We start from the raw sequence: 14,627 nt of genomic DNA, 5'->3' as shown, positions 1-14,627 counted from the left end.
AAGAACAGTTCAAGTGTTAAACGTAACATCCACTCTTCACATAAACTCTTAATCTCAAAGTAATTTAAAATTGTGTCTATTTGAATAAAAAGTCAGTTTTAATTCTTGAATGACTTTTTATTTGAATAAAAAGTCAGTTTTAATTCTTGAATAACGCAGTTTGAATTCAACAACAAAAAAACAGAAATGGGAAACTGCCCTATAAATAATAGTTTCATAAATAATAAAGGCCTAAGAATAAATTCTAGTAAGAGAAAAAATGCTTATATAAAGCGTCAAATTTCATAGACATAAAACAAGATATGGACAAATAAAAAGAAATACATATTTCTGCAGAAGAAAACTTAGTAGCAAAAGATGCCAATCATTTTCAAATAATAAACATATTTCATATAATATTAGCAGAGTCCTAAAGGTTTTTAGTTTTTGAAATAGTTAAACAAAATGATTTTAATATTTCTGAAGGAAACTAATGAGGATCACCAAGAACATATGGGGGGAAAATTGAGTATAGGGCTTACCACACCACATGCTAAGACTTACTAAAATACTAATACAATCAAAATATGGTAAGATGCATAAATAGAATAAACTGAGAGTCCAGAAGCACATGTAAATAAATGTAGAAATTTAAAATATGATAAAGATGCATTTTAATTCAATGAATAACAGATGAATTTTTGATTAAATGGCATCAACAGAAGGGACTATTTCACTGAGAAAAGAAATAGATCATTTATTGTGTAGATTACAGTTCTCATGGGGAAAAAATACTATCACTGTTAGAGGAATTGAAAACATTAAAACATAATATGGAGAAAATGTTTATATATAGGGAGAAATGCATATATGTAGATACAGATATATAGATGTAGATAGACATCAGGTTTGCAAAGACCTAAACTGCTCGAAATCCAGAAAACAGGACATTTGCACTAGACTGTTTATCATAGCTCAATTTACAATCACCAAAATGTGGAAACAACCTAAATGTCCACCAACCCAGGAATGGATTAACAAGCTGTGATATATGTATACCATGCAATACTATTCAGCCATTTAAAAAGATGGAGACTTTACATCTTTTATATTAACCTGGATGGAGCTGGAACACATTCTTCTCAGTAAAGCATCACAAGAAAGGAGAAGCAAGAAACCAATGTACTCAATTCACACCCATACAAGAGGAAAATTCAAATCAATTCAAGGTGAGCGGTGAGGGAATGAGGGAGTAGGAAGAGGGGAGGAGTGAGAGGGATGGGGGTTTAAAGCATACAGCACACCTCTTAGGGGGTGGGACACAAGTATAAGAGGGACTTTACCTAAGAGATGCAAACCTAATTCTTTGAATGCTCTATGAACCTGAGCCAACTAATAAAAAAAACTCCAGAAACCATTAACGAAATAGTTAACCAATTTGACTACCCAAACATGAAAGTCCTATGTGACAAAAGATTAATAGCTAGGCGAAAAATGTTTGTGGAACACATAAAAATTCATGTGTTAGTATCCCTAATATTCACGAGCCCTAAGCAATAAGTTACAAAAAGACAAATAGACCTGTAAGAATGATTGAAGAGTGTCAACATGTCATTCACAGAAGAAGTGCAAATGGCCTATATTTCTATGAAAATGAGAAGTAAAAATTCAAACAGTTACACACAATTTGTTTTTTTGCCCTGAAAATTAACCATATTTTAAAGTGTGACATCAGAAGCTGTCAGAGTTCAGAAAACCAGAACTCTCAGATGCCATTGGTCAAAATATGAGATTGTTCAATAAATTGAAAGCGATTTATCAAATGTGTTGAAAGGTAATGTCTGCATATCATTTGACCCAGCAATGCCACTTGTAGGACTACAGACTACAGCGATAAAGGAAGTATTTAAGAATGTTTGGGAAACTTCTAAATATCTATCAATATTATTTGGTTGAAAAAACAATTGTGTATCTAAAGCGAAAACCTACACAATTATTAACAGAATTAGTCATATCTGTATGCATTGACAGGTAAAGCGATCTATGACATATTGGCAGGTGAAAGAGGCAAGGTAATGAGCAACACGTCCCACTTAATAATACATTATATTTAAATAAAAGAGATACGAGAATTTACATTAGCTATCTGGGTAAACAGAAAATGATTTCAAAAATTGAAAACGATGTGTACAAAACTGCTAAGAGCATTTTTCCAGTGTGGGTGGCACAGGATTAACAAAAAAGGCAAGCTGCATTTCTTCCTGTGTTTCTCATTATTTTTCCATAAACAGTGTTAAAAGTGAGCCAGAGCAAGGACTCATCTCTAAAAATAGCCGGGCATTGTGGTGGGTGCCTGTAGTCCCAGCTACTTGGAAGGCTGAGGCAAGAGAATCACTACATCCCAAGAGTTGGAGGTTGCTGTGAGCTATGCCATGGCATTCTACCAAGGTCAACAAAGTAAGACTCTGTCTCAAAAAAAAAGTACAGCCTGGTATTTGGGAATTGTGGCATAAGCTTATAATCTCAGGTACTCAGGAAACAGAGGTGGAAGCATGGATCCAGCCCAGAAACGTTCAAGGCCAGCCAAGGCAACATATTCATATCCTATATCTAGTTTTTTACATGTAGCTTCAGGCAGGAACAGTAGCTCGCACCGGTAATCCTAGTACTCTGGGAAGCAAAGGCAGGAGGATCTTTCGAACTCAGAAGTTTGAGACAAGCCTGAGCAAGAGCAAGACCCCATCTCTACAAAAAAACAGAAAAATTAGTGAGATGTGGTGCACTTGTAGTCTCAGCTACTGGAGAGGCTGAGGCAGGAGGATCACTTGAACCCAGGAGTCTGAGGTTGCTGTGAGCTACAATGACACCGCTGCACTCTACCAGGAGAGACAGAGCAAGACTCTGTCTCAAAAAAAAAAAAAAAAGTGCAGCTTGGAAATTATGTACAACTATATGAATTGTGTATATGTGTATATCAAATGACACAGTTTGCTAATTCACAATTAACTGCATTAACACAAAATAATTCATTAAACCAGAAAGCAATTCGAAATTTGATGAATGTAAATGACAATTCATAGTCCAGTAGGAATTTTTTTTTTTTAGGTCCAAAGCCAGATTATGCCTATTCTGCTAAAGGAGAGACAACTCACCTCAGGCAATGGCTTTCCCTGGTGGCAGTTGATGCCCCCGATGAAGATCATGTTGGGCATCAGGGGTCTAGGATATTCCAAAACAAAGTCAGTTCTCAGCAACCAGACTGACGTGTGGCTGAAGAGATCAGATACTGTGACAGGTGTCTGCAGGATTTCAGAGGCAATTTCTAAGGCGGGTTTGAAAAAATAGGGACACAACAAGTGTTCCTCCAAGTGGAAGAGAGAGTTCCGTAGTCTCTCCTTGAAAGTCATGGCATCCAGGTAACCTAAGAGACTTCTGGGAACATAAGAAAGAGGAGCAGGGCACTGCGCACCTTCTTCAAGATAATGGCAAATTACTCCCCTGCTGAAGACCACAGAGGGGAGTGAAAAGTACTTGGCAACTATTAAGCCACACGTATCAAAAGGATCCAGAAATACAGCATCAAAAGAGCTCTCTCTTAAGAATGCTACTAATTTTCGGTCACTAAACAAACTTCTACAGTGTGAAAAAAATAACTCAAAAACACGTCTGGCTGATGTCAATAAAAAAGAATACAAAGTTTGTCCCCGATTTTCCCATTGATCATTGGCAAAATTCATGAACTCACTGTTCAAATCCTTCAGGGAGTAAGAAGTTTTATAGGTCTTTGTTGTACAATTTGCTAGTTGTCCCAGTTGCCGGCTCACCTCTGGCATGACCACAACCACCTCATGTCCTTTCTGGATGAGTCTCTCCACAACCGACCGCATAGTGAACCAGTGGCTCCCATCCATGGGCACCACCAGCAGCTTGCCTGCCTCGGCCAGGCCAGGTGTGAGCAGCAGACACACACACAGGGGGAGCAGGCTGGGCAGCCCTGCAGGCGCCATCGCAGAACCACAGCCCAGAGCAGTCAGGCTGCCTGGACGCTAAGCTCCAGTGACACAGCAGGAGGAAGAAGGGCAGGCACAAAACCTGTGCTCAAAAGAGGGCGTGAACGCACATGTTCATAGAACAAATGAGCGCAATAATAAATCATTAGCATTTGCTGAGACTCCCAGTTTTGTATTTTCAGAAAAAAATAGCAGTGATCTTTGCCTTAGGGACAAATCGTGCCCAGTACAGCAATGTGACTTTAAAAACAGACTTATTAAGCAATACTTTTGAAACCCGATACTCAGAAAGATAAAAAGAAAAGTAAATTTGAATAAAGCTTGTATTTTTATAATTTATTCCAAAGAAAAATGTGGGATTTTATCTTGTGATTAGCAAAGGCTCTCTACCTGGAAAGAAGTTAGCATCTCATGTTCCAAGGAAACACAGTGAGGCCCTTAGGCACTGACCTAACTGGCAAGAAACTGTTGATTATGAATGTCTGTGCCATACACAAGCATTACTGCTGGCCTTCCTCCACGTCCAGCCCGCTGAGGCCTCCGAAGTGCAGAAGTAAGATGGACAACCCCTCCTCCCTGACCCAATCCAGAGACTTGATGGAAAGTAACTGGCCTCTATTTTATTTTATATTTCAGGTTAGTATGAGGGTGCATACAATTAGGTTACTTTATTTCTGTTTGCAAGGTAAAGTCCAAAGTCCGAGTTGTAGTTGTGTCCCTCACCCAAGAAGCATGCCATTTATCCCTACACTGTACCCAGTAGGTGGGAACTTACTGAGGTCTTCTCCCTCCTCCCCTTGGCGGATTTAATTGTTTTTCTCTTGGGCCGTGCAGGCCCACAATTGTTGATCTACTAGTTTCAGATTAGAACTGAATACTTGGGGTGCTCACTTTTTCATTCTTGAGATACTTTACTTAGGAGAATGTTCTCCAAATCCAGCCAGGTAAATATAAAAAATGCCAAGTATCCATCATTTTTATGGCTGAAAAGTACTCCATGGTCTACATACACCACAGGTGCCTGATCCATTCAAATGTTGATGGGCATGTGGATTGGTTCCACATCTTTGCGATTGTGAATTGAGCTGCTATAAACATTTGCGTGCAAATGTCCTAATGGGATTGTGGAATCAAATGAGAGGTTTACTTTTAGCCTCTCTTTGAGGATTCCACATACTTCTTTCCAAAAAGGCTGTACTAGTTTGCAATCCCACTGGCATCTATTTTAATTTGCTTTCCTCAGATACGCACCCAGTGGTCAGTCGCCTGTACCTGCTCAGCTGCCTGAGCACTGGGCTGAGATGCCTCTCTCTGCCCTCCACACTTCCACATTCTAGCCAGAGGGGTGGACAGACCTCTGCTGTAGGCTCACCTGCTTCAGGAAAGTGTGTCTTGGTCTCTCCTAGTCTTCTGAGGAATCCATGAGGTCAGGGGATTGTCTTCCTCGTGTTTTCACCCTCCTTCCACAGCACCCATTAACACTGGCAAAATCCATGAATTATGCCTTGCACAGAGAAAGTGACAGGATCATTTTTTTGCATTGGAATGAATTGAATTACGTTGCTTTTCCAGATGCCTGCCTGGGTGAGCCCATGGACGTGTGTCAGGTAACACCCTGAGGAGCACTTAGTGAGGCATTCTGCAGCCAGCCTAGCAGTATAATCCTTGTCAGGAAAATAGAATAGATAAATAATAGAAGTGGCTTTGTGTGATCTATCTTCTCTGGAGGCGTACTTCAGAGTAGAAATCAATGGAATAGAAACAGAGAAGATCATTAAAACAAAAAGCCATTTCTTCGAGATGGTCAATTAACTTGATAAAGCTCTAGCCACAATGATTAGGAAAAAAGCCAGAAAATAATTAACCAATAACATGAATGAGATAGGTGGTATCCCCACACAGTCTATAGATATTAAAATGATAATAGAATATGTATCATGAATGTGTTTATGCCAAAAAATTGTACAACCTAAGGGAAATGTACAAGTTCCTTAAAAGACACAAACTACCAGTGAAGGGGCACAGTCTTCTGCACCCCAGAACAGTGGCTTAATCTCATATGTGCTCCTTGAGGTACGAGGCCCTGAGAAGAGAAAATTCCATTCTCGGCTAGAAGCAAGACGGGGGGTTAATTCCTCCCTGCTTGCTGAAAAGGCCTTGAGAAAGGAATCCCAGAGGACCCTGCCAAGTCATAGCTGGAGATTTAACACCCGCCTGGGGCTGAACTGTTGCACTTCGTTCCCTAACTTCAAGTTACACAAAAGTTTCATTTAACCTTTTAGGGAGATGGGCGAACAGAACAGACAGCCTGGTGTCCTTGTGGTTTATCTTTAAGTTAAACACTCCAGACTTAAAAATGATGTGTATGTGCTTTGTAACATTTATGCTGAAGAGAAATTTTTTATGGCAGTCTCAACTAGTGCTTTTGTTTTTTATTCTTGGTTATTTTTATCTGATGAGTTTGGATATATAATTCAGTGAATAAAGATGGGTAGTCACTGAAGGCCTGCGTGAGCCTCAGTCTTCCCTTTACAAATCATTCATTCGGTCTACAGTGCTTCCTCTGTGTCGTTGACTAGACTAACAGACAGTAACACTACCAGTCTTTACCGAAGAACAAATAATCAAAATAGAAATGACCTATTTATTTCAAGTTGCAATTGAATTTATAATTCAAACTTTCCCACAAATAAAACATTAGGTCCAGATGACTTCACTGATGAATTCTACCAAGCATGGGAGGAAGAATAATGCCAGTTTCTCACTACCCATTCTATAAAATTGGAGCATAGGGAATTTCCACATTCACTTGATGAGAACAGCATTCTCACAATACCAAAACCAGAAAAAAACATGACAAGAAAAACTATACATTCTCATGTCCACAGATGCAAAAATTCTAAACAGAATTTTAGCAAATCTAATTCAAAAATATATATTAAATAGTATATCATAATCAAAGGGAGTTTGTCCCAGGAATGCAAGGCAGGTCCAGCATTCAAGTGTGTACAGCCACACTCATATTGGCATTATTCACATATGTGTGCATGTATAATATTCATAATGGAAGGTCACTCTGCCTTAAAAAGTTAGAAAATTCTAACCCATGCTACAATGTGGATACATCTTGAGGGCATTTATCAAGTGAAATAAGCCAGTACAAAAAGGAAAATACGTCATTCCACTTAAACAAGGAATCCAAATAGTCAAATTCATAGAATCAAAGAGTGTAATGTTACCAGGGGCTAGGATGAGGGAGGAATGGTGAGTTATTATTTAATGGATCCAAAGGTTCAGTTTGGAAAGATGCAAAGAGTTCTGGAGATGGATGGTGAATACAATGTAAATGTACTCAATACGAAACTGTACTCTTAAAAATGGGAAGATGGTAAATTTTATGTTATGTGTATTTTGCCACAATCAAAAATAAGAAGTTATGAAAAGAAACTCAATCAAAATAATACACCATGCAATTAACTTTTTAAAAGTATGGTATCACCTCAATAGGCACCAAAAAAGTACTTGACAAAATACAAAATCCATTTTTGATAAAAATTATCAGCAACCTAGAAAAAGATGAGAAGTTCTCCAATCTAATGATGGGGGAAAACCCACAGTTAACTTTATACTTAGTGCTGAATGCCTCAATTCTCTTCAGATCACACACATGTCAAGGATGTCTGTTCTCGGGCGGCGCCTATGGCTCAGTGGGTAAGGCGCCGACCCCATATACCGAAGGTGGCAGGTTCAAACCCGCCCCGGCTGAACTGCAACCAAAAAATAGCCGGGTGTTGTGGTGGGCGCCTGTAGTCCCAGCTACTCGGGAGGCTGAGGCAAGAGAATCGCTTAAGCCCAGGAGTTGGAGGTTGCTGTGAGCTGTGTGACGCCACTGCACTCTACCAAGGGCCATAAAATGAGACTCTGTCTCTACCAAAAAAAAAAAAAAAAAAAGGATGTCTGTTCTCTCCAGTGAAGGCTATTCAATCTTGTTCTGAAGGTTCTATCCAGTGGAGCCAAACAAGAAAAAAACTGTCCAGATGAGAAAGAAAAAGTAAAAAAACCTCATCTATATGTTTCATCAATTCAGTGGGAAATTCTACACATCTCAGCCCCACACCAACAAAAACTGTTCTGTTTTTAACATATAGACTTTACCTGCTTTGTTTCCTTCACCTCACCTCTTTTCCTTCCAATAATAGTTGTAATCCTATGCAAATCTGCAAATCCGTTCTTGATTCTGCAAATTTTCCTTCTGTGATGCCCCTAAGGACAATTAAGCTCCAGGCTTTCTGCTGTGGGAAGGTTTTATGAATTGCTCTGAATGTGTCTTTAAGTTATTGTGACCAAATATGTTACATAAAATTTACCATTTTAACCATTCTTAAGTGTACATACGGTTCAGTAGCATTAACTCCATTCACTTTGTGCAACCATTACTGTGGAGTTTCTAATCTTCCCCAACTGAAAGTTGTACGTGCAGAAGTAACTCCATCCCTGCCTTCCCTCCAGCTCCTGGCAACCATTCTCCTTTCTGTTTCTATGCATTTGCCTGCTCCAGGTACTGCGTAGAAGTGGAATCATATATGTCCTCCTAGGTCCATTTTGTAGCATGTATCACTGCCTCACTCCCTTTTAAGGCTGAATAATATTCCACTCTGTGTGTATGTCACATTTTATTTACTCAGTCATCTGTCAAGGAACCCTTGGGTCATTTGCCCTGCATTTTAATAAGAAGAAGATTACATCCTAGTGAATGTCACCTCCTGGGCCTTCTATTAAACAGCATTCACATCTCTGTGAATTGTAACTTCTGACCATCTGCCTCACCAGGTTTTGGTTTGCTGTTTCACTTATAAAACGGGACTTCCAAAAGTTTGTGGAAAACATAACTGAAAGATAAAAAATATAAAATGTAAACTTTATTTATCAACGTAAGCTCCCTCAAGTTCAAGAAACTTTTGTAACCAATGATACCAACTATTTAATCCATCCCTAAAGAATTCATGCAGTCCTTTTTATATTAACTGAAGAAAAATAGGTTCCTTTTCCAGATTTTTTTTGGGGGTGGGGGAGACATAGTCTCACTATATCCCTGGTTAGAGTGCTGTGGTGTCACAGCTCACGACAACCTCCAACTCTTGGGCTTAAGCGATTCTCTTGCCTCCACCTCTCAAGTAGCTGGGACTACAGGTGCCCACCACAATGCCAGGCTATTTTTCTGTTGCAGTTGTCATTGTTGTTTAGCTGGCCCAGGATGGGTTTGAACCCTCCAGCCTTGGTGTATGTGGCCGGTGCAGTAACCACTGTGCTACAGGCGCTGAGCTCAGATATTTTTTTAAAGATGAGAAATCAAAGGAAGTCAGAAGGAGCTAATCAGGACTGTAAGATGGATGCCTAGTGATTTCCCACCAAAACTCTCCCAAAATCATCCTTGTTTGATGAGAACAATGAGCAGAAGCATTGTCATAGTAGAGAAAGATTCTCTGGCAGAATCTTCCTGGGTGTTTTTCTGTTAAAGCTTTGCCTAACTTTCTCAAAACACTTTCATAATAAACAGATATTATTCTTCTTCGATCCTTCAGAAATGCCTTGAACAACTACCCCCAAAATTGTTGCCATAACCTTTGCTCTTTGCACTTTCACTTTGGCCACTTCCACTTCTCTGAACCACTTCTTTGATTGCAGTTTACCTTCAAGATTTTACAGATAAAGCTGTTTCAACTTCTGTCATAATTCTTCCAAGAAAAGCTCTAGGATTTTGCTCTCTCTTATTTAAAATTTCCCGAAAACTCTGCTCTTGTGTGCAGCCAATCTGGGAACAACAGTTTTGACAGCCATCCGTCGGGAAGATAATGGTTCTAGAAAAAAAGAAAACAAAACCATTTTGACAACCATCAATTGGAAAGTTTTCTTCGGTCAGAAATGTGTAAGCTGAATCAGTTGAAATGTCTATGGTGTTGGCTGTTGCTTCTGCTGTTAATTGTTGCCTCTCTTCAATTAAGGCAAGAATAAGATTAATTTTTCCTTGAAAACTGATGTGGATGGTCTGCCACTGCAGGCTTCATCTTCAATATGGTCTCATCCCTTCTTAATGTGAGTTATCCATTTGTAAACTGCTTGTTTCTTTGGGGGCACTGTCCCTATAAATTTTCATGAAGCATCAATGATTTCATCATTCTCTCACCCAAGCTTTACCATAAATTTGCTATTTGTTCTTGCTTCAATTTAGCAGAATTCATGGTAATTTGATAGAAGTTCTATTCAAACTGACATCTTATCCCTCTTAGTGCCTCAAACTAGATCCTGTTCAAATAATGTTATAACAAGTTAGTATGAGTTTCCTTTGGGACAATTCCTGCACAGTTTTTTTTTTTATAATAACCATTTTCCATGATTTAAAAAAAATAGCCCTCATATACAAGTTATGCATGCAAAGATAAAATAATAATACCTACCTCATTTTATTTTAACTTTTTATATTTCTCTTTTCTCTATCCACTTTGAGCTCCTCAAGGGCAGTGCTTGTGTCCCACTTAGGAACTGTATTCATCTATGAACACTCTATCAAAAGAAACCCCATTGGTGACTTCAATGAAAGAATCCTTTTTATCTTGCAGGAAAAAAATGTCAGGAGATAGATACTCTAGGGCTGGCACATCAGTTCTACGATGTCATCAGGGTCTAAGTTTCTTCAATCTTTATAGAGCAATCTGCATCCTGTTGTTCTTAATGGTTGCCAGAGCTCCAGCCATCATGTCTACATCTCAGGTGGAAAAGAAGGCAGAGAAAAGGGCAAAACAACCAGTGTTTTCCTGTAAAGAACTTTCCCAGAAGCCTCACCCAATGACTTCTACTTTTAATAGCATCTACTTCACAAGGTTATTGAAAGCATTTAATTAAATGAGTTCCTATGTGTAAAAGCACTTACAGTGATGCCCGTTAGCTATTGTTTCACATGATCACCCTGAGCTGAATGGGAGTTTGTACACCCTATAAAATTGGGGGTCTGCTAGTAAGGAAGAAGGAGAGAAGCAGATTGGGTAGAAAGATAGCGGTGTTGGCCACAATCTGTCTCACTCTTTGTAATGCCACAGTGCCAGACACGAGAGGTGTTCAAAAAAAATTGTAGAATGGAAGAAAGGAAGGAAGGAAGGGCAGGGGGAAGGATCATAGGCAGTCAAACAGTTGCCTGGCTTTGTTGAGAAGGATGGAAATAGTGGTTAAGAATGCAGACCCCAGAGTCTGGTGGCCAGAACTCAGATCTCATTGCTAAAGCTTATTTGCTGTGTAACCTTGTAAAAACTGTTTATCTTCCAATATGTACTCATCTGCAAAATGGGAATAATACCAGTTCCCAACTTGTGCGGTCCTTTTGAGAATGAAATGAAATAGCACTTGAAAGCCCTCTGCATCTGCCTGGTACAGAGTAAATGCTCACAACTTTAAAAAAGTATTATTAATCTTTCTGAATTAATATACCTTATCTGCCCTGCAGCCCACCATTCTCACATGATGAGAATACTTGGTTGAAACCTTCATGGGTACAGAGTCTGGTCAACAGCTTTATAGATTCAACTCTAATTTCCTGTGGAGCAAATTAAATAAAAGATTTAAAATTGCACTCTAAATTACTGTGAACTGCTATGGGGCTACACGGCAGATAAGGTATAACCTCTGACTTGGTAATGCTAACAAAATGATCAGATGTAACTTTGCTAGAGACAGGGGCTCTAGGAGAGGTACATTTTATAGATCACATCTTATTTAGGCAGATCTCGAAATATTTATCAATAAATTGGAACTTGTGCTGGGCTTTTACGCTGAATAGGATTGAAAAGAAGACCTGAGATGATGAACATCCTTTGCAGAGGGGACATGAATAAGATCACAAAGGCCTGAGTGAAGCACAATGGCTCACACCTGTAATCCTAGCTCTCTGGGAAGCCAAGGCAGAAGGATCACTTGCACTCAGAAATTCAAGGCCAGCTTGAGCAAGAGCAAAACCCCATCTCTACAAAATAACAGAAAAATTAGCTGGGTGTAGTGGTGTGTGCCTATAATCCCAGCTACCCAGGAGGCTGAGGCAGGAGGATTGCTTGAGGCCAGGAGTTTGAGGTTGTGGTGAGCTACAAGGACACCACTACACTCCAGTCTGGGCAAGACTCCGCCTCAAAAAAAACAAAATTTTCATAGAGGCAGAAAGGCATATGGCACACTTGGAAATGCTTCGCTGGAGAATAGGTGTGTACTGAGAAATACAGTACAAAATACAGCACAAAACAAAATGTTGGGACCATGAGTGAACTAAAAACATCAAAATGAAGCATTTTTACAGGGGACGATGAGGAATCATTGAAGCTTCTTTAGCAGAGAATTTTGAATTGAGTGATGTGCAGGATTGGATGGGGAAAATTAACTCCACTTAAAGGGCTATCATGGTAACACAGGAAAGACCCTCAAGAGAGGGTCTGATAGGAGAAGAGGTAGCTGTGGAAATGGAAGAATATTGCTCAGGAAATACTTCGAGTTGCAACTAGTTAGATTCACGGACAAAAGACGAAGTTTCAAATATAGCTACAAGACTTTGATTCTGATGAGAGAAAGTATGGGTGGTCTTAAGAACTCATTCATTCATTCCATAAATATTAATTAACAATCCTGTGGTGAGCCGGGCACTGTTGATGTTGTCAGGAATACAGCTATAAACAAGGCAAAGCCCATGTCCTTGTGGAGCTTAATCTTCCAGTGGTCATTTTTGGTCAGGGAGAGAAAGTTTGAGGAATATCTGCTGTTAGCAAGAGGGAGGATGAAGCACAGGGGCATAGAAGCAGAGAGTAGAATATTGTGGAGCCAGGGAGGAAAGGCACATCCAGGAAGCTGCTGAGAAGCGACGAGGCAGTCAAGCCTGATGAGAACTGAAGAAGGCTATCCCCACTGAAATTTCCTAGTGCAGACATTTTGCCTACTAGATGGTTCTCTGCCTCCAGTTCTTTCCCTATCAACACTTCCAGGACCTCCCTGCCACACGAATCTGCCTCAAATGCTCCAAATACAAATTCCTTGGTTTTCACTTTCGCTCCTGCCTTTCCTGCTTTATCTATCACTATCCCTTTTCTGGATCTCTAAAACTTTTAGCTTAAGTCAAAATTATTTTCTCCCTGGCTCCCTCATTCACTCTTGCATGGAAGCTGTATTGGACAGGGATGATACCCGAAGGAGGCGATCGACATAGGTCACCTATGGCGCTCAAGTGGGAAAGAGAGGATAATTTTGAGATATTTTGAGTGTACTCTTACGCATGATACTTACGGTTAGTGGAGACCAAATAAACACTGAAGATGTTACAAAAGTTCGGGGAATGTGGAACACTCTTTACAGGTTGCACTGAAGATACACTTGTAAACTGTCTTTAAGCACTACACAATTGTTTCCCACGTTCAGGTAACTTGACAATTAACTTGCCAAAAGGCAAGGGATCTTCCTATACCCTACTGCAGCCAGTATGGATTATGGAGAGCAGCAATAAAGGCAAACTTAGAAAACGTAAATGAATGAGTATTCAGCGGGCAGCACGGACCCTCGAACGCACGAGCAGATCTGGAAGGTAGCGCAGCCCCCCGGGCCGACCTTCGGAACTCACCGGGAAGAGAAACGCCAGTGCCCATAAGGCCCTTCGCGACCGGCCCGCGCTCCCGCGGGGCACCCTGGGAGGCGTAGTCCGTGCTGCGTAAATCACATTCCGAAGACCCGCCCTCGCCAAAATGGCGGCGCCCAGTTGGGGCGGGTTCACCAGCTGCGCGTTTTGGCCGGGGCCGGGGTCTGGGCTTTAGGCAGTAAGTGGGGCTGGCGGCCGGGAATTCCGAGGGGTCATGGGAAGCGTGGGGACGTTGTTGGCTGCACAGCCTAAGGAAGGCGAGGCGGGGGCGGCCCGGGCCTGCCTGGGGACACGGCTCTTTTCTGAGGTTGAGTCAGTGGTCTCCAGCCGCGGAGGTCTCTGCCTCGTCGTGCCTCTGGGCCGAGTGGTGGCGCGGAGGAGTGGGCTCCGGCCTAGGCTTTGGAGAGGAAGATTAGGGAAATCCACACGCTGAGCGCAAGGCTAGACTGTCAGTTTCATTTTTGGTGCTTTTCTTCTTTGGAGTGAGTTAAAAAGGAAAAAACTATTTCAGCGCTTTCTGTCAATTAGAAACTGTGCTAGCCACTTTGCTTTTCTTCTCTCCAAGTAACCTTCCACTACCTTGGATATGAAATCTTGAGCCTGTGACCTGTGTTCCTGGGGCTGATGCTTGGATTAGTGAGAGTATTAGCGGGATCGATAATTTTTTTTTTTTTTTTTTGTAGAGACAAAGTCTCTCTGTACCGCCCTCGGTAGAGTGCCGTGGCGTCACACGGCTCACAGCAACCTCTACTCTTGGGCTTATGCGATTCTCTTGCCTCAGCCTCCCAAGCATCTGGGACTACAGGCGCCCGCCACAACGCCCGGCTATTTTTTTGTTGCAGTTTGGCCGGGGCTGGGTTTGAACCCGTCACCCTCGGCATATGGGGCCGGCGCCCTACTCACTGAGCCACAGGCGCCGCCCATGGGATCGATAATTTTAATTGCAGTCTCTCCCCCTCCCCAGTGAACCTCCTCCCAGCCTT

The 14,627-nt window shown here is 41.0% G+C and overlaps 2 protein-coding genes and 1 long non-coding RNA gene across 9 annotated transcripts in view; 1 reads left to right on the top strand and 2 right to left on the bottom strand.

Moving 5' to 3' along the window:
* The window catches only part of LOC128590125 (UDP-glucuronosyltransferase 1A1), a 264,050-nt gene extending 259,577 nt beyond the window's left edge, over window positions 1-4,473 (bottom strand). The window contains exon 1 of one of the 3 annotated variants that reach the window (XM_053597296.1): window positions 3,132-4,473. In XM_053597296.1, coding sequence (XP_053453271.1) covers window positions 3,132-3,986 — 855 coding nt within the window. In that variant the 5' untranslated portion in view covers window positions 3,987-4,473. The remainder of the gene's footprint in view (window positions 1-3,131) is intronic. The other 2 variants (XM_053597297.1, XM_053597299.1) reach the window with 2 other exon arrangements.
* A 3,477-nt stretch (window positions 4,474-7,950) lies between these two features.
* On the bottom strand, window positions 7,951-13,622 carry LOC128590131 (uncharacterized). Of its 2 annotated transcripts, XR_008381225.1 has the most exons (4): window positions 13,299-13,622; window positions 10,445-10,752; window positions 9,680-9,847; window positions 7,951-8,878 (listed from the first exon to the last, which is right to left on the bottom strand). It is a non-coding gene; the product is annotated as an uncharacterized LOC128590131 (long non-coding RNA). The 2 variants fall into 2 exon arrangements; XR_008381224.1 differs by lacking the exon at window positions 7,951-8,878 and having other exon boundaries at window positions 8,891-9,847.
* Window positions 13,623-13,668: 46 nt separating this feature from the next.
* The window catches only part of USP40 (ubiquitin specific peptidase 40), a 91,106-nt gene continuing 90,147 nt past the window's right edge, over window positions 13,669-14,627 (top strand). For 2 of the 4 annotated variants that reach the window (XM_053597284.1, XM_053597283.1), the window contains exon 1: window positions 13,681-13,822. The gene's annotated coding sequence lies outside the window, so the exon portion shown is untranslated. Of the gene's footprint in view, window positions 13,823-14,627 lie in introns of all 4 variants that reach the window. The other 2 variants (XM_053597287.1, XM_053597288.1) reach the window with 2 other exon arrangements.

This window comes from Nycticebus coucang, chromosome 7 (assembly GCF_027406575.1).
Source record: "Nycticebus coucang isolate mNycCou1 chromosome 7, mNycCou1.pri, whole genome shotgun sequence".
Taxonomy (NCBI): Eukaryota; Metazoa; Chordata; class Mammalia; order Primates; family Lorisidae; genus Nycticebus; species Nycticebus coucang.
This window is presented reverse-complemented; position numbering and strand designations above follow the sequence as displayed.